Raw genomic sequence first — 18267 nt, forward strand, 5'->3', positions numbered from 1 at the left:
AGGCTGAGAGAAGTGTACCTGTGTCCAGCCCATGTTGTACTATATACACAGCTAGCGACTGAGGTGCTTATAGAATTATAGAATGATAGAACTGGAAGAGATCTCAAGGGCCATCCAGTCCAACCCTCTGCCATGCAGAAATGCACAATCAAAAATCCCGACAGAAGGCCATCCAGTCTCTTTACAAATCTCCAAAGAAGGAGACTCCACTACATTCCAAGGGAGCATGTTGCATGATTGAACTGCTGCTACCATCAGGATGTACTTCCTAATGTTGAGGTGGAATCTCTTTTCCTGTAGCTTGTGTCCATTGCTTCATGTCCTCAGCTCTGGAGCAGCAGAAAACAAGCTTGTTCCATCCCTTCAAATATTTAAATATGGCTATCATGTCACCTCTTAACCTTTTCTTCTCCAGGCTAAACATACCCAGCTCCCTAAGATGCTCTATATAGGGCATGGCTTCCATGTTCCTTCCATTTCTGCTCATTCTCTTGTGCTGTCCTTCTTTTTTCATTCACTCTGGAACTTGTAGGATTCTCTATCAGTGCCTCCATTCTGCTACATCTGCCAATCTGTTGGATGCAATTTCTGCCCAGTTCCCTGGTTATGGTTTATGATATCCTTCCACACATCCAGAGGTGAATGGGGAGGCAAAAAGGCAAGGAGGCTTTTGCATTTAATGTTTTATTTTATAAGCACCATTGTTTGGTTTTCTTACACTCTGAATATAGATTTCTCAACTTTGCTTTTTTGGACAATGGAAATAATAAAAAAATCCCATACAGACAAGAAACCTGGTAAAGGTTTTGTGGCCAGTTCTGCCCAGCACTGTGTACATTCTTCCTTCCAAACAATCCCCACCAACCACCACAACAGATTCTGGACCAAAGTTTCACATGTTTGTTACCTGAACTGTAAAGTATACAAATTATGCTATTATATCATTTGTACACTTTCTTCTTTTTCTTCTACTGAAAGGAAGGGTTAGCAAACTATGCACCAGATAGAATCTCCATCCCTGGAATACCATAATTTTTGTTTATTTCTCCTTCTTCAGCTCATATGATATCACTTATACTATTTCCATGCTTTTCACTTGGTGATCACAAGGACTAGAAACTTTAAAAATAAAATAAAAACAACAGCGCAGGCAGGAGATACTAAATCTGTGTGAAGCACCACAATATTCATAAGTAGAAAGGAAATGGGCATATCACGCATACAGCCCTTCAAAGAAGAGGGAGTAAATGTTTGCCAATTATAGCTGTGATCTATCAGGTAAAGTCTTTTTTGAGTTCAGACGTAGAGGAACATAAAAGACATTTCATTAACTAGATGGTTCCATGACTTCTTTTGTATACCCCCATCTGTGGGCTATCTTACAGGCTCTTCCATGATTAAATTTTAAAATGGTGGTATTTTCCTGGACACTGTTGAAGAACGGGTAGTATTGGTGCCACTGGTACAGGATCCACTGCCCTTTTGACCACGGGACTTGCAACTTCAACCACAGCAACTTCAGCAGAGTGGGACTCGTGTGATGCATGTGTGTCATTGTGAGAATGTATGAGGTCAAGCACAGTGTGGCCAACTCCAGGGGAAGGAATTTTCTTCCCTAAATGATGCTCAGTCAGGTGGGTGTGGGAAAATCCAGCCTGGAAAAGAAAACCATCATGACTAGTCCGCCTGCACCATTGACTTGGATCTTTTTTGCAGTGTTCAATGAGAGCACTTGAATGACACTTTAACTGATATGGCTCCATCTTAAGGAATCATGGGACCTGTAGCTTGGTGGGGGACTTTCAATCTATTGCAGAAAACTACAAATTCCAGAATTCAATAGGATGGAGCCATAGCTGTTAAAAGTGGCATGAAACTATAGTATAGCGTAATGTGAGCGAGACCCCAGAATGCAATCTTAATTCAGATTTTTCTGCTTAGAGGACTGGGTTTGCATACAAACTTAAGAACCCTGGTGGCGCAGTGGTTAAATGCCTGTACTGGAGCCATTCACTCAAAACCACAAGGTTGCGAGTTCAAGACCAGCAAAAGGGCCCAAGCTCTACTCAGGCTTGCAACCTTCCGAGGTCATTAAAATGAGTACCCAGACTGTTGGGGGCAAATTAGCTTACTTGCTAATTAGCTTACTTGCTGTTCACTGCTGTGATCTTTGGAATAGCGGTATATAAATAAAAAAATATTATTATTATTATTATTATTATTATTATTATTATTAAGAATTGCTTAAGATGGATTTTGGGGTGCACATCAAGGCTTTCACAACCTCCCCCATCCAAACAAATCTGAAGAGACAGTAGGGGCAGATGATGGGAGACAGTATCACAGCAAGGCTGCATCATGTCCCCATACAACATCCTTTTTGGTTTTTGTTTCTAAACATTTAGTGAGGCATAAATGTCCTGTGTAGCCAAGTGCTTATACCTGTTGCTTCAATTCAAAGACTGAAAAAAGTTACAGTCCAGCATGAGGAGACATAAATGTGAGATACAGCTATGACAGTCTCCCACCCAACTCCTCAAAACCACCTTTTCTAAGGGTGCCACCACACTGCAGAATTAATGCAGTCTGACACTACTTTAACTGTCATGGCTCCATCCTAGGGACTCCTGGGGTTTGCAGTTTGTTGTGGCACCAGAACTCTCAGCAGAAGCAATGGCTACAGCTTTGCTCTCACAGGGAGGCCTGCAAGGTTGTAACAATTATGTTGGCATCAAGAAGAACAGGCCAATGGGACTGATGTAGTGTTGGCCCTGCTGGCCCATGTGCACCATGATGTGGTGTTACATTGGATTCAACCACAGGCGTGTGGTTGGTCATAGTTGGTCTGGGGTCAAGTCCAGGGCAGAATGCTCCAGACTGGCCTTAGATTAAGCAGCCTGTGTAGACAGACCCTGAGAGAAAATGGATTTATGTGAGGAAGGGAATTTTAGTAACCGGGTAGAGAATTCTGACCTCAGCAATGACCAAAAAAGTAAAGGTGAAATCTGACTTATCATCAACTGGATCCCATTCTATAGCATCCACAATTTCCTTAGCACATGTATACTGGCAGGGAAATTCAGAGTTGTAATAATAATAATAAAAAAATATTTCCTCAAGCTCTAAACTAGGGGATACTGCTGTGGAAATATGCGTGGGAAAAGAAGTAAAAGAAATTAAGTTGGGTCCTAACAAGGTAGAATGATTAAATAATCACAAACTGCTGAAACCTGGCAGCGATAGGAACTGGTGCAGAACTTGGAAGGAGAAATATATTTTGGAATACAATTCCAAGAATGCACTAGTAATAGTTGCATTTGGGGATTAGTAGTTCTTCACCTACCCCAAGCTAGTGCAAGAGGACTGGAAATTTTGCCTCATGTATTAAACTGCCAACCATGTGGTGCCTGCAGTAGGGTTTTTTTGATCCACATATCATCAGACCTTCTCAATTTACAACAGGGCAGCAATTTCCTATGTTTTTAAAAAAAACAGGTGGAAGAATTCCTGAAAATAATGTTTAGAATTTGTACCTGTTGGTCAAAGATGGTACAGTCCACGGCATCTCCAGGAGGAAATTTGGCATCAGCAGGACCAGCAACAGTCCTATCGAAAATGGTGGCTTTGCAGAACCCAAAGTGCTAGAGGAAGAAGTTATAGTATAATTAAGATGTCAGGATGAATATACAGTTCCTTAGCCATCCCACAGTGTTTAGGGAAATCTCACATTACCATCCACTCCATAGGGGGGGGGAAAAGAAAAAGAAAAAGAAAAACACGGCAATTAGGGAAATGATCTGGGCAAAATCTATATCTTCACATTGTGGCACTACAACGGCTTTTGCCAATAACAAATTATTATTATTATTATTAGCTTTATATAGTGCTGTAGATTTACACAGCGCTGTACATACAAACAATAAAATAGATAAAATAAACCTGCCCATGGCATACAATCTAAGAAATAATAGCATAATACATATAAATAATACACAGCAATACAGGAAAGGATACAATAAAGTAAAGTAGGCAACAAATTAAAAATGTCAAATAAATGCAATGCTACACATTCTATAGATAACACATAGAATTAAAAGATATAGCCATGTTAGTCTGTAGAATCAGTATGTAGAGAGATCTTGTAGCACTTTTGAGACTAATTGAAAGAAAGAAGTTGTCAGCACGAGCTTTTGTAGACTTTAGTCTGCGAAAGCTCATAGTGCCAATTTCTTTCTTTCAGTCTCAAAGGTGCTACAAGATCTCTACATATAGACAACACACTCATTATGGCCCAAATACTACATTGCTTCAGTGTAGGCAGGGTAACTGTCCACTCAAACAGTTACTGTATTGTATGTTACACAACCCCTGTACTGCATAGCAGCATATGTGGATCAATGCGCAGTGTGCATGGCTAACAATCCATTATTATGCAACTGTAAAGCACAATGTCCAAAGGCAGTGCATAGAAGCAGTGCACATTCACATACTACTCTCTGTACTTTAATGTGCTGCTTCATGCACAACAGTCCCACGTGCACAATTCAACTTATGCCATTATCAGCTGGATGAAACTGCTGTGCATTGTCCACCAAAAAAGTCACATTGCGTGCTTAGAGCAACCCAGGCCTGAGTACATCACTGTATGGATGCCAGGCTATATTTTAAATCTTTATACTTTTTCATCATAAATTTATAACATGTGAGTGGACCATGGGGATTGTGGTTTATAAATCACTATAATCTACCACTGGTGGAAAAAAAATGAATTAGTGATATAATTAATAGTTTTATACCTTTGTGTAATTATGAAAAGTATATGGTGAAAAGAAGACAGCAAGAAGAATGAAGATATTAATAACAGTTTGATGTGTTTTTGTTAAATTACTGGTCTAATTAAAATTAAATGGTTTGATATTGAATTAGATTTAGATAAGTTCGTAAAAATGGATAACTAATTTGATATACCATATATATGTGGAATATTATGTAAAAGTTTTCTTATATTATTGTATGTAGGTTATAATATTAATAAAGATTTTTAAAAAACTAAAACAAAACAAAACAAAGTACAAAAAAAAAGCGACTACTGGCCATTTCAAGACTGACCATATCCCAATCTTGGTCTACCTTGGTGATTCATTGAAGAAAGCAACATGCTCTGTTCCTCGAGCTTCCAAAGAATGGGGAAGTTACTTTTTTGGACTACAGTTCCCAGCACTCTTCAGCCAACATGGCCACCAGCCATGCAAGATGGGGATTCTGCAAGCTGTAGTCCACAGTGATTTTTCTAAGCTCTGTCCAGCACCCCAGTCCTCTAGTCTAGTAAAAGACTCAGGAAGCTTGCTTGTCAAAAAAAGAGAGAGCAAGTGTTTTTTGACCCCAGATGATTCTGCATTCAGTTTAATAGGAACGAAACTGTATCATTTGCACTTACCACATGTTCACCTGTTCCCAGGTGGCAGTCTTCTATGTGGTCCTTAGCTTCTTGGGCTGTGCAGTTAGTGGCAACAATTGCAAACTCCACATGAGAAGCAGGAGGCAAATGCTGGGGAGAAGAGAGCAGATCATATTTTAGCTGTCCCTGGATTAGGAGCCAGTCCAAAACTGAACAAAGAAACAGTCAAATGATGGAATAACATGAACAGTAGTGTGCACATAGCTTTGGCACTTTGGTTCGCTCTGCATCCCCAATCTGCTTATGAGGCAGCCTTATACTGAGTCAGAATGTGGGTCTGTCAAGTTTGTATTACTGTACTTGGGTTTCCACATCTCAGGGTCTGGTCCCACTTTGCCAGACCTCAGGCAAGGGGGAGGAATCTCAGGGCAAGATAACTGCGTTAAAAAGCATGTGTGAATGTATTTTTCTCATTTTGTCATACATGGTGTTTTTTATTCGAATGGCATAATCTGAGCAACTGTGGTTGATGCTTCATGTATCAACTGCTCTTTGTAACATCGGTTTCCTGTGAGGGACGTAGCCAGGATTTTGGGAAGGGGGGGTCCAGACTAAGTGCCACCATTATAATGGGGCTTGGGTACAGCGGCGCGGCAGCATGCACCATTCATTTTATCTAATGGAAGGGGGGGGTCCGGACCCCTTGGCTACGTCCCTGCTCCTGTGACATTACAAGTCCCCTGGCCTTAGTTTTTGGTTATGAAAGCTCAGGGCCTGGGATAGTCCTGACCTGGCAACTGTAGGTATCGCCTACTTTTTGGACTGATGCTCCACTTTCTTGGGCAGAGATTTTTTTCCATTAGTCTCCCCAAAACCTATTTTAAGTAGAGACAAAGAGGACTGAAAATGGATTATTGGTGTTGTTGTTGTGTGCCTTCAAGTCATTTCCAATTTACGGTGACCCCTAAGGTGAACTTATCACAGAGTTTTCTTGGCAAGATTTGTTCAGAGGGGATTTCTTGAAATATCCTGGGTTCTCCTCACTCTGGCATTGTGTAGTAGTTTGGGCATCAGACTATGAGTGGAGAACAGGGTTCAAATCCCAGCTTGGCCATGAAACCCACTGAGTAACCTTGGGCAAGTCAGCCTCAGGGGAAGGCAATGGCAAATCTCTGAACAAATCCTGCCAAGATTTGCCAACAAATCCTGCCAAGAACCATGATAGGTTCACCTTAGGATCGCTATAAGTTGAAAATGACTCGAAGGCACACAACATCAACAACAGTTGCCTTCACTCTGCCCTCCTTTTTGTTCCCCTTGCCTCCCACTATTCACATGTTACATGGAGGCTGCTTCCACACTGCAAGATTAATGCAGTTTGGCATCCCAGTAACTGCCATGGCTCCATTCCATGGAATCCTGATATTTGTAATTTGCTGAGGCACCAGAGCTCTCTGACAGCAAAGGCAAACTATCCCACAAAGCTACAAATCCCAGAATTCCATAGCATTAAACCATGGCAGCTAAAGCAGTGACAATCTGCATTCATTTTGCAGTGTAGGTGCAGCCCTAGCCTCAGGCAATATTTCAGAAACTGACTTTCGCCAATTTCCATTGAGGTCTTCTAAATTATTATTCAGTCAAAATGTTAAAGGGATTTAGCAATATTGTTGTTGTGTGCCTTCTAATCATTTCGGACCTAAGATAAACTGAACACAGGATTTTTCTGGCAAGTTTCTTCAGAGGAGATTCATTATCGCTTCTGATTTTCCACTATCTGACCGTCACTTACTCTCCTTTACTCTTACCTATATCCCACCTCCCTGTCGTACTGTCCTCCACCAGTTCCGCGATCTTCATTATGTTAACCATCTCACTCAGTCTTTGGACTCATCCTTCGCTTCTCTCAATCTTGAGGACTCTCCTGACTCAGCTATGTCTTTATTGAATTCCACCCTTTCCTCAACTCTTGACAGCCTTGCCCCACTATCTATGCGCATGTCCTCCTCTTCCTCTATGACTAGGCCTCAGCCCTGGATCACTCCTATTGTTAGGTTTCTCTGGTCCTGCTCTCAAGCAGTCAAACATCTCTGGAGAAAGTCCAGGGAGTGGGCCGACTTTATCCACTATAAATTCATTCTTTTATCTTTTTCACGCGCCCTGTCAATGGCAAAACAAGACTACTTTAAATCATTGATCAGCGCCAATGAGAGGTGCCTGCAGCGTTCGTTCTCCTGTTTCAACACGCTGTTAAAACCCTCTCCTCCCTCCGTCTCTCCATTATTTTCACCCTCCGACTTCACCAGTTACTTCATTACAAAGATCACTACTATTTGTTCTGAGTTAACTCTCCCTGATTTGGCTCCCACCATTAATCTCCTCGCCCCTCCTACTAATAAACTCTCTCTGTTTCCTCCTGTTTCTTTGGAAGAACTCTCTTCGCTGCTGAATTCATCCAAACCTACCACCTGCTCTCTTGATCCAATTCCTTCCCGTCTTCTAATCTCTATAGCCCCCTCCTTGTTACCCTCCCTCCTCTATATCTTTAATCGCTCTCTCTCTTCGGGTTCCTTCCCCTCGGTCTTCAAACATGCCTTAGTTTCCCCTATTCTGAAAAAACCCTCTCTTGACCATTCTTCCTTGGCTAGCTATCGTCCAATCTCTCTTCTTCCTTTTCTTTCTAAGGTGTTGGAACGAGTTGTCTATTCACGCTGTCTTGAGTTTCTTGAAACCAACTCCATTCTGGATCCCTTCCAGTCTGGTTTTCGCCCACGGCACTCCACAGCCCTTACTAAGATCTCGAATGATCTTTTGCGGGCCAAGGCAAATGGCCTCTACTCTATCCTTGTCCTTCTCGATCTGTCTGCGGCCTTCGACACCGTGGACCACTGTCTCCTAATAGATGTACTCTCTGACCTTGGTTTCTTGGGCCTTGTTCTCGATTGGTTCACATCTTACCTGTCAGATAGATCTTTTACAGTGGTCTCAGGTGGTCAGACCTCGTTCTCTGTCCCCTTATCTGTTGGAGTTCCTCAGGGCTCTGTTTTGGGTCTCCTTTTGTTCTCTTTATACACACTCTCCCTTGCCAAACTTATTAGTTCGTTTGGTTTCTCCTATTATCTGTATGCCGATGATACCCAGCTGTACCTTTCCACCCCTAATCTTTTGCCAGAGCTAGAGCAGCAAGTGTCATCCTGTTTAACAGCTGTCTCCCACTGGATGCACCATCGGCGTCTGAAGCTCAATATGTCCAAGACCGAGCTTCTTGTTTTCCCTCCTAAGCCCACCCTTCACTATTCCTTTTCTATTTCTGTCAATAACGTCTCTATCCAGCCGGTCCAGGAAGCCCGCAGTCTTGGTTTCATTTTTGACTCCTCTTTGTCATTTATCCCTCAGATCCAGACTACAGCCAAGGACTGTAGATTTTTGCCAAAATCCGTCCATATCTCTCAGCTTCTACCACAAAAACACTGGTCCATGCCCTAATGGTCTCACGACTAGACTACTGTAACCTCCTCCTGGCAGGGCTTCCTCTCTCTCACCTCCACCCATTAATTTCTGTTCAGCATTCAGCTGCATGCATTATTTCACTCGCTCGCCGCTATGATCATGTCTCCCCTCTGTTGTCCTCCCTTCACTGGCTCCCTCTTCCTTTCCGCATCAGGTACAAACTTTTGTTACTCACCTTTAAAGCCCTGCATGGGCTGGCCTCTCTTTATTTATCTGATCTTCTCTCTCCCTACATCCCTACTCGCACTCTCTGCTCTGGTAGCCAAAGTCTCCTCTCTCAACCCAGGATATTCTCTGCCCCGTCCCAGATCCGTCCCTTCTCTCTTGCTGCTCCTTATTCCTGGAACCTTCTTCCTCTGCATGCATGGCTCATCACTTCCCTAACCGGCATTAAGGCTGAGCTGAAAACTATATTGTTTAGTGAAGCGTTCTCAGGGAATTTGTGATTGTCATCTGGCTGTCTGATAACGTTTGATGCGGTTTGCTTTTATATCTGATGTTTTTTAATTTGTCTTTTCTTTCCTACATTGTAATTTTATCTATTCCTCTATCTAATTGTTATTACTTTTAGAGTGTACGCCTCGGGCAGGCTTTTATATATTTCTTAATTTTACTGATTTTGTACAGTGCTGTGTATAATTACAGCGCTTTAGAAATAAAGTTTAATAATAATAATAATAATAATAATAATAATAATAATAATAATTGCCATCCTCTGAGAATGTGACTTGCCCAAGGTCATCCATTGGGTTTCGTGGGCGAGAATCCTGGTCTTCAGAGTTGTAGTCCAGTGCTCAATCAAACCACTATGCCACACACTAGTTAAATATCAAGATTATTTTCTTCTATTGCTAGCATTCCTCTTTGTTTTGTCACGGTTGAATCTGGAAAAAAATTTGCTATTTCTGGGCTAAGGCCATCTTTGCTGGTTCCAGGATAATATAGACACACAGCCTGCCTTAGAGAGGTACATTTCATTTCAGAAAATAGTGGATTATTTTAAACTGACTTGGGAAGTAGTAATAAAAAGTCCTTGATGATGCTGTGAGTTCTCTTTTTTCTCGTCTAGAAAGGGTCTTTGATACTCACAGTGTGCTTCCCTCTTGAGATCTCAAGGAGCTTGTAGTAATGGTTTGTGTCATTTCTAGCATTGAACTCAGAGAGAGCAACATCGACTGCATTCACCACACCAATATCATTCAGCTTCGATATAGGTGTACAATCAGGGCAAATCTTTCTAAGATCTTCCGCTGAGTCTAAGAAAGAAAAAGAGAGAGAGAGAGAAAAACCAACCCGTATTTTATTCATTTTTTTTTAAAAAAAAAAGCTGGTAACATTTGCAGCCAGTATCTCCTGAGCATTTATGATAGCTGGTTAGTCTTTCCTCTGTATCCACAGATTCATGCATCCACAGCTTGGAAAAATATATATATATATATATATATATATATATATATATATATATATACACATATATATATATATATTTCACTTTCAAAACGCAAACTTTGATTTTGCCATTTTATATATCGGATGCCATTTTCCTATGCCGCTATATTTAATGGGACTTGAACATCCACGGATTTTGGTATCCACAGGGGTGGTGGTGGTGGTCCTGGAACCAAATCCCAGTGGATACCAAGGGCTCACTGTACTTTCAGTTATTGTCTGTGGTGGGGAAAACAAAGAGCAGAGTATTTTATTTATTACACTTTCATTCCAACCTTCCCCCAAGGAACTCAGAGTGCTATAGATAGTTACGAGGCAATGTTATCTTCATGATAACTCTGTGAGATAAACTGGAGTGATACCATTTGTAATTGCCATAGTTCTATCCAGTGTAATCTTGGGAATATAGTGTGCAAGAGATCAAAGATGGATGAAGTGACTCAAGGTTGACTAGTGGCTTCCCAATTTATGGAATGGCCTGCCGGACAAGATCTGTCAAATTACCAATCTAGAGAGCTTCAAAAAAGACATTAAGACGGATCTCTTTTTAGGCAGGCCTTCCCAGAATAAAACACTCGGCCACGAAAAAGACTTCCCCATGAGGCCTGCCATTAGCAACAGAACAATACACATGCAAATCACTCCTGCCTTTCCAGGTCCCACAATATATATACCCAAGTCCTTTCCAGGCAGGCATTCTTTGAACATGCCAGACACAAATGCTGGTAAAATGTCAGGAAGAAACTCTCCTAGAACATGGCCACATAGCCCAAAAAACCAACAAAAAACTTCCCCATTTATTGAACTCTGCCCATGGTTAATGTTTGGATTTTAAAATGTTAGTTTTAGTCTTATACTGTTTAATCCTGTTTTAAGGGGGGGTACTATGTATATATGGATATATTTTAGCCTGTTGTATGCCTCTTTGATTGCTTGGCAAAAAGCAGGATAAAAATAAAATTATTACTACCCAGGGCTGACTCTATTTAGCTTTTCAGATCAGACAGGATCTGTTTTACCCTATCCTGATCACCTACCTTGCAGCTGTTGTTAAAAAAACTCACACCACAATTGTAATGTGATTACACCGTTCATGGGCTGAACCAGCATGGTGTCATGGCTTCAGTGTTGGATTACCAGGTTTTGAATCCCTACCCAGCCATGGAAACAAAGCCCAGGTGATCTTGGGCAAATCATATTGTCTCAGCCTCAGGGGAAGGCAAGGGTACCACTCTGCACAAATCTTGCCATGAAAGCCCTGTGATATTGTTGTGTGCCTTCAAGTTGTTTCTGACTTATGGTGATGTTAAAACAAGCATGGTGTAGTAGGTTGAGCATTGTACTCGGATGCGGGAGACCAGGGTTCAAATCCTGGCTCAGATATGTAAAATCAGCTGGGTGACCTTGGGCAAGTCACACACTCTCAGACCCCGAAGGAGGCAACAGCATGCCCCCTCTGAAGAAACTTGCCAAGAAAATCCCACAATAGGTTCTCTTAGGGTTTCCAGAAGTCAGGAATTGAAAGTACATGACAACAACAAAGATGAATCTATTGTGGCGTTTCACCCAGTGGGTTTTTACATGGCTGAGCTGGGATTCCAAACCTGTTCTCCAGAGTTGTAGTCAAACACTCAAACTATTACACTGACACCATAATTCAAAAATGACATGAAGGGACCCAACAATAACAAAAACGCATTTAATGTAATGTATAACTGGGCATTCAGGTATGCTGGTTAGAGAGAGATTAAACAGGGAATGGGACTCTAAAATAGGGGTAGGGAACTGTGGAAGGCTAGGGGACCTTGGAGGGCCACTTTCATTCCTACCAAAAAAAATATAGTTTTTGCCCCAGCTATGAGCCCCAGAGCAATAATATTGGTTACCTGGAGATGAGTGACATTTGGTGGAGAGCACTTTAAAGTTCCCATCAAGACTGAGTAGTTTGACATCACAGTCTGCTTCAACAGCCTAGAAGTTCAAAATATAGAAGTTATAGAGAAGAAAGTGGTGAAATAAGTAATTCTGCAGCATTTTGCTAATCATCCACAACTACTTTTGTGGAGACACATAGTTGCACACACACAGAGAAGCAGACAACCATACACAAGCTCACCCATAATGGTGAAATTGTCCCTGATGAGAAGCTTGGGTTGTTTTTGTAAACTGAAAGAATGTTGGGCTGCATCTACACTGCAGGATTAATGCAGTTTGATACCTCTTTAACTGCCATTGCTCAATGCTATGGAATTATGGGATTTGTAGTTTTATGATGTTATTCCAAGATTTGGGTCACTGCACCCCTCCTTTTTTCTGATATCAAATTGATATCAAAAGGAATGTTTTAGGCAGGTAGCTAAGAAGGCACTTCAAGTGTGGGAAATTAGCCATATCATATAAGGAATTCCATGGCCATATGAGGAGATCTGACTGGCTCAGCATGGGGCACTTAGCCAAGGATAGATCAATCAAGACTGGAATCTGCATAATCCCTTCACTGATAGGAGTGGTGGTGGGTGATAGACCTAGTGCTTATACATGAACAGCAAGTCCAAGATTACCTCCTTCTGGGAGTGAGACTCCTTTGTCCAGGGACATTCACAGTGATTGTCCAGCCATTTACAGACTTCCAGTTCTGTTCTTCCCTCCTGGAAACTTCACTTTAATCCCAAAATCTGCCCCAGGATATGTTTTGCCCTATACATATACCTGCCAAGACACTTTCACTTTGGTCTCACTGGAGATTCAGACACACTCTGTCAATCTCTCACCACACATCTCAGCAACTGTTGGCCAACTCAGATCCACAGGCAGCATGCTGAGCCACTTTCCCATCACAGAACCTCCCCTTCAGTTGGAACCTCTGCTTCTGGAACCAGGATCACCCTCTGCAATCCTGAAAGTCACTATCTGCTACCACTTTTATATCATTTGTTCTTGTATTGTGTGAGAGTGAATGTCTTTGCATGAGTGGTGATTCCCTTTCATCTATGGATAAAACTACATTTGGACTTTGCACTCTGGAGTTCTGTTTCTTGAAACCACTATACACAGGCTCGATCCCTGCTTTTAGTTGTCCAAAGCTCTCTCAGCAGGTTTACTTGAACTAATAATTCTCCTATTAAATATTGATTTTGGGTGCTCCCTTGGAGCCCCAACATTTTGAGTAACACTGAGATATTTAGCCTTCTCTATCATAACACCTTGATGTCACAAGAAATTACAAATCCTAGGATTCCATAGCATTGAGCCATGGCAGTCAAAGCAGAGTCAAATTGCATTATTTCTACAATGCCAATAGTCTAGGGTGACAGTCTGAGTTCTCCCAAAATGATATGGCAAAATTGGATTGCTAACTCCCCTCTGTGGTTGAACCATCATGAAGAATGATTAATCAGAAGTGTACTAAATGACTAAGCCCTAAGAAATATTAAGTTGTCATTGAGCCTTTCTTGGAATAACAAAGATGAACTGCAATCTATCCTATGCACTCTTAGTTGAGAGTAAACTACATCTTCTTTGGAGGTTTTTAAACAGAGGTTGAATGACTGTCTCTCAAGATACTTTGATGCCTCTGTCCTGCATAGCAGGGATTAGACTAAATGACCCTTGTGGTCCCTTCCAACCTATGATACTACACTGAACACATGGAGGGCATTGCTCCGTACACACTGCACTTGTAAGGGTCTTCATTCAGTGATAATGGATGAGGAAAGTATGTGGCTCTCTTCCAGCAAGTACAGTTGGCCCCTCAGTATCCACACATTCAACTATCCATGCTCTGAAAATATTCACACACACAAAAAAATTCCAAAAAGCAAAACTTGATTTTTGCCATTCATATATGGAACACTATTTTACTGCTGTCCAGCAATATCTGGAAGGCTGCATGATTCCCACCCTCAGGCTAAAACATCCATCAGGAATTATACATATGTGCATACCTATCTTAAAAAGAATGTGTGTGTTATTCACAGGAGAACATCAATGATGGGGGGAAAGCCAATGTTGCTCCCACACTGCAGTATTAATGCAGTTTGACACCGCTTTAGTTGCCATGGCTCCATCCTATGGAATCCTGTGATTTGTAGTTTGTTGAAGCACCAGAGCTCTCTGACAGAAAAGGCTAAATATTCCACAAAGCTACAGTCCTAGTCTTGGGACGGGGGGGGGGGAGCTTTGCTGGACCCATAGCAGGAGGGCCACATGCTATCCGCTTTTGTTCAGGGGTAGACTTACTTACAGCCCATTCACACTACATAATTACAGCACTATTATCTCACTTTAACTGCCATGGTTCCATCCTATCGAATCCTGGAATTTCCAGAACCAGGGAGTAACATTCAGAATTCTCAGCCAGAGTAGTCTGGTCCCTCGTCAGACTAAAAGACCCAGCATTCCATAGGGCACAACCATAACAATTAAAGTGAAATAATAGCACTATAATTGGGTAATGTGGGTGGGCTAAATTAATTCTCAACACTCCTTCCAACCAGCAGAGATACAAAGTGAATGTACTGTAGATCTTGCAGAGATGCTCTAGCAAATCACAAGTAGCTGGGTCTGAATCTCAGAATTCCTTGGCTTTAAGGCAGTGACCCACTCATTGTCCCATTAGCCCCAGTATGCCAAAGAGTGCAGATACTCACATGTTCCATCTTTGACCTTACTGTACAATTGGCAGCAGGCAGTGGGTCCAACACATGGCATGTGGTCTCTAATAAGTCCATCTCAAGGTAGTACATGTCTCCTTTTGGCCGCTGGGAAGAAAAGGAGAGAGAAGATTATTAGAACTATTGTAGTTGTTGTTTTTTGTCTCTCATGAATACAATTTGGTTATGGCTTAGGGAATGAATGTATGAATATACAACTTAAAGCCCATGTATAAAAATACAACATAAAACCATGCCCTATGAGGAGAGACTTAGGGAGCTGGGTATGTTTAGCTTGGAGAAGAGAAGGTTAAGAGGTGATAGCCCTGTTTACATATTTGAAGGGATGTCATATGGAGGCTGGAGCAAGCTTGTTTTCTGCTGCTTCAGAGATCAAGACACAGAATAATTGGTGTAAACTACAGGAAAAGAGATTCCACCTCAACATTAGGAGGAATGTCTGACAGTAAGAGCTGTTAGACAGTGGAACACACTCCCTTGGAGGATGGTTGAGTCTCCTACTTTGGAGGTCTTTAAACAGAGGCTGCATGGTCATCTGTCAGGAGTGCTTTGATTGTGTCTTCCTGCATGACAGAATGGGGTTGGACTGGATGGCTCTTGTGATCTCTTCCAACTCTGTGAGTATGATTTGAACATGGGTAAGACATTTATAGAGTTCTGGCCAAAGTATTTGAGGATAGTTTGGACTTCAGTGTGCAATCAAGACCCATTGATGGTACAAATGATCTACCCTTGTCCAAGATGAGTGTTGCTAGAACTGATTTGTTAATAAAACTTCAACACAGAACAACAAATTCTATATGTCTTGTCATCTATATGAATATACAATGGAATAGCTTTCTTATAGGAAGAGTGGCAACATCTGTCTCACAGCGACATTTTTGTTACTAAAGGAGATTATCAGACTGAAACTGTATGACACTGACATTGGAACTAATCCCATCTAGCAATATGAGTAGTAGAGGCTACCCAAGTTATTTTGTCACTGGGGAAAAAAAGCACAAAACGGTGCCATCTCAATCCCACAAACAGAAACTGACAGTATGAGCAGCTGAATCTCTTTTCTCAACTGGTGATGGAGTATTGTCTAGCAAAGCTAAGGTCAGTGGACTAGTTTGGGGGCTGCAAACCTAGCCTCTCAAAGGGAAAGGAATGCCCAGGAGTTGAACAGAAATGGCCCAGAGATAATGGTGGCTGATGGCTATCATGTCAACTGAGGAGTGAATCCATTCTGGATTTTAATCCAAACTGTAAAAGATCCATCCAGGATTCTAAATTCCAGCCCCCAAATAAATTCAGTACCTTGGACAGCTTGTGTGACTAAAACCTGGAGCAGATTTACTGCTCTATTGAGTTGCAAAGTATCAGCTGCCATTGAATGTAAGGACAGGCGGCTGGCACTGGCCTTGAACATTAGCTGCTTGAAATGGTTATTTCATTCTACCTAATCAGAGGGTTGGCCCTCCATTTTGCAGTAAGTAAAGAAATGCATTTTCACTATCTAAAGCGATCCTAAGTCCAAAGTCTAAAAATGACTGAACGTGACCACTGCTCTTTGCTATCTACTTATACGTTTGGCCTTCCATATCCAGGGATTCTGCACCCACAATTCAATCACCCATGGCTTGAAAATATGAAAAACTAATAATAATTCCAAAAAGAAAACCTTGATTTTGCCATTTTATATTTGATGTTTTTGTTGCTGTTAGCTGCCCTTGACTCATAGCAAACCTGAGGATGAGACATCTCCAAGATCTCCAGTCCTCTATCTCTCTTCTCAGGCCCTGTAGGCTCAGGCTCATGACCTCCCTAATTGAGTCTAGCCATCTAGCATGCTATCTTCCTTTCTTTCAGCTCCCTTCCACTTTGCCTAGCATCATTGACTTTTCTAATGAGTGTTTTTCCCCATGATGTGTCCAAAGTATGGTGATCTAAATTTAATCATCCTGGATTCCAGGGAGAGTTTGAGCTTGAGCTGCTCTAAGACCCATTTCCTTGTCTTTTGGGCTGTCCACAGTATCCTCAGCACTCTTCTCCAGCACCGCATCTCAAATGGGTTGATTTTCTTTCTACCTGATTTCTTTACTGTCCAGCTTTAAGGACACCATTTTACTATGCCATGATATTTAATGGGACCTGAGCATCCATAGATTTTGGTATCCATGGGAGATCCTGGGACCAAACCTCAGATGCTATCACAGGCCAACTGTATAATAAAATAAGAGCTTGGACAAATTGCCTGGCTGTTCTGGTGTGGGGATTCTGGGGGTTGCGGTCCAAAAAGAAAAAGAAAAGGAGAGAACTAGTCCAAACCTGACCAGTAAAGTGAGATTGGAAAGTCTGCTTGGTTCCCAGTTTACCCTGACATTTTATTTATGCAGCACTTACCCTTGGCAAAACCTTGACACTCTCAATTCTGTTAAGGGCAATCTTATATCCATGAAGAGTGTGGGTGTTGATGTGATGCACAGCAAAGGCTGCTGCATGTTCCACTTCTGGATCATCACAAGCAGGAAGCCGGGTGTTCAATGGAGGAAAAGGAGGGGAGGTTGTGATGGATCCTAGGATTTGGCCCAGAAGGACCAGAGCCACCAGGGATTTCATGGCTCACGTGTGCACAAGATCTAGAAAAGAAATGTTCTTTTGGGAGGAGGGAAAGTTAGAAAGAGCCAGAGCAGGGCTCCCATTTATAGACAATTCCACCACAAACCCCACCATGTGCAAACACAAAAGTTTGCAATCTTTGTCCTGGGTCTGAAGAAGGATGGCAAACAAGAGAAAGAGAAAAGTAAATACGTGGACACACTGAGTCAAAGTTTTACTAGATAAGAGGGGGGGAAACTGCCAAGTCTGCTAAAATAAAGATGACAAGAGCAAAAGACACAAAACCATACTTTAAAAAACAACAACCCACCAACCTTCTGTCCTGTTTATACATGAAAATTACTACATGTCAGCTAATGGCTTCTATGTCAAGGATGGCATGAATCCACTCTGTGTTTCAGTTTGAACTTTAAAATAGTTATCCAAAGTGTTGAACCCATTTTTGGCAATATGTATCAGCACCTTGAAATGGTCCTTGAAAGTTCAGGCTAATCCACAGGTTGACAACTTCATTGGTAAGGAAACCAACAACCACCATAAAAAAAAAAAATCCCTCAGATGTATATGGCTGAACCCCAAAAGGAATTGTGGAAAATTATTCCCTAGTCCTGTCCTTCAATGGTTATATTCAAA

At 41.7% G+C, this 18267-nt stretch overlaps 1 protein-coding gene across 1 annotated transcript; it reads right to left on the reverse strand.

Annotated features, from left to right (window-relative positions):
- Positions 1-668: 668 nt before the first annotated feature.
- Positions 669-17698, reverse strand: AHSG (alpha 2-HS glycoprotein). The gene is made up of 7 exons (XM_042459159.1): positions 17419-17698; positions 15007-15117; positions 12244-12328; positions 9998-10164; positions 5438-5548; positions 3534-3641; positions 669-1655 (listed from the first exon to the last, which is right to left on the reverse strand). Exons 1-7 carry the CDS (start codon positions 17632-17634, stop codon positions 1398-1400), a joined length of 1056 nt encoding a protein of 351 aa, XP_042315093.1. The 5' UTR covers positions 17635-17698; the 3' UTR covers positions 669-1397.
- Positions 17699-18267: the final 569 nt, after the last annotated feature.

This window comes from Sceloporus undulatus, chromosome 3 (genome assembly GCF_019175285.1).
Source record: "Sceloporus undulatus isolate JIND9_A2432 ecotype Alabama chromosome 3, SceUnd_v1.1, whole genome shotgun sequence".
In the NCBI taxonomy this organism is placed as follows: Eukaryota; Metazoa; Chordata; class Lepidosauria; order Squamata; family Phrynosomatidae; genus Sceloporus; species Sceloporus undulatus.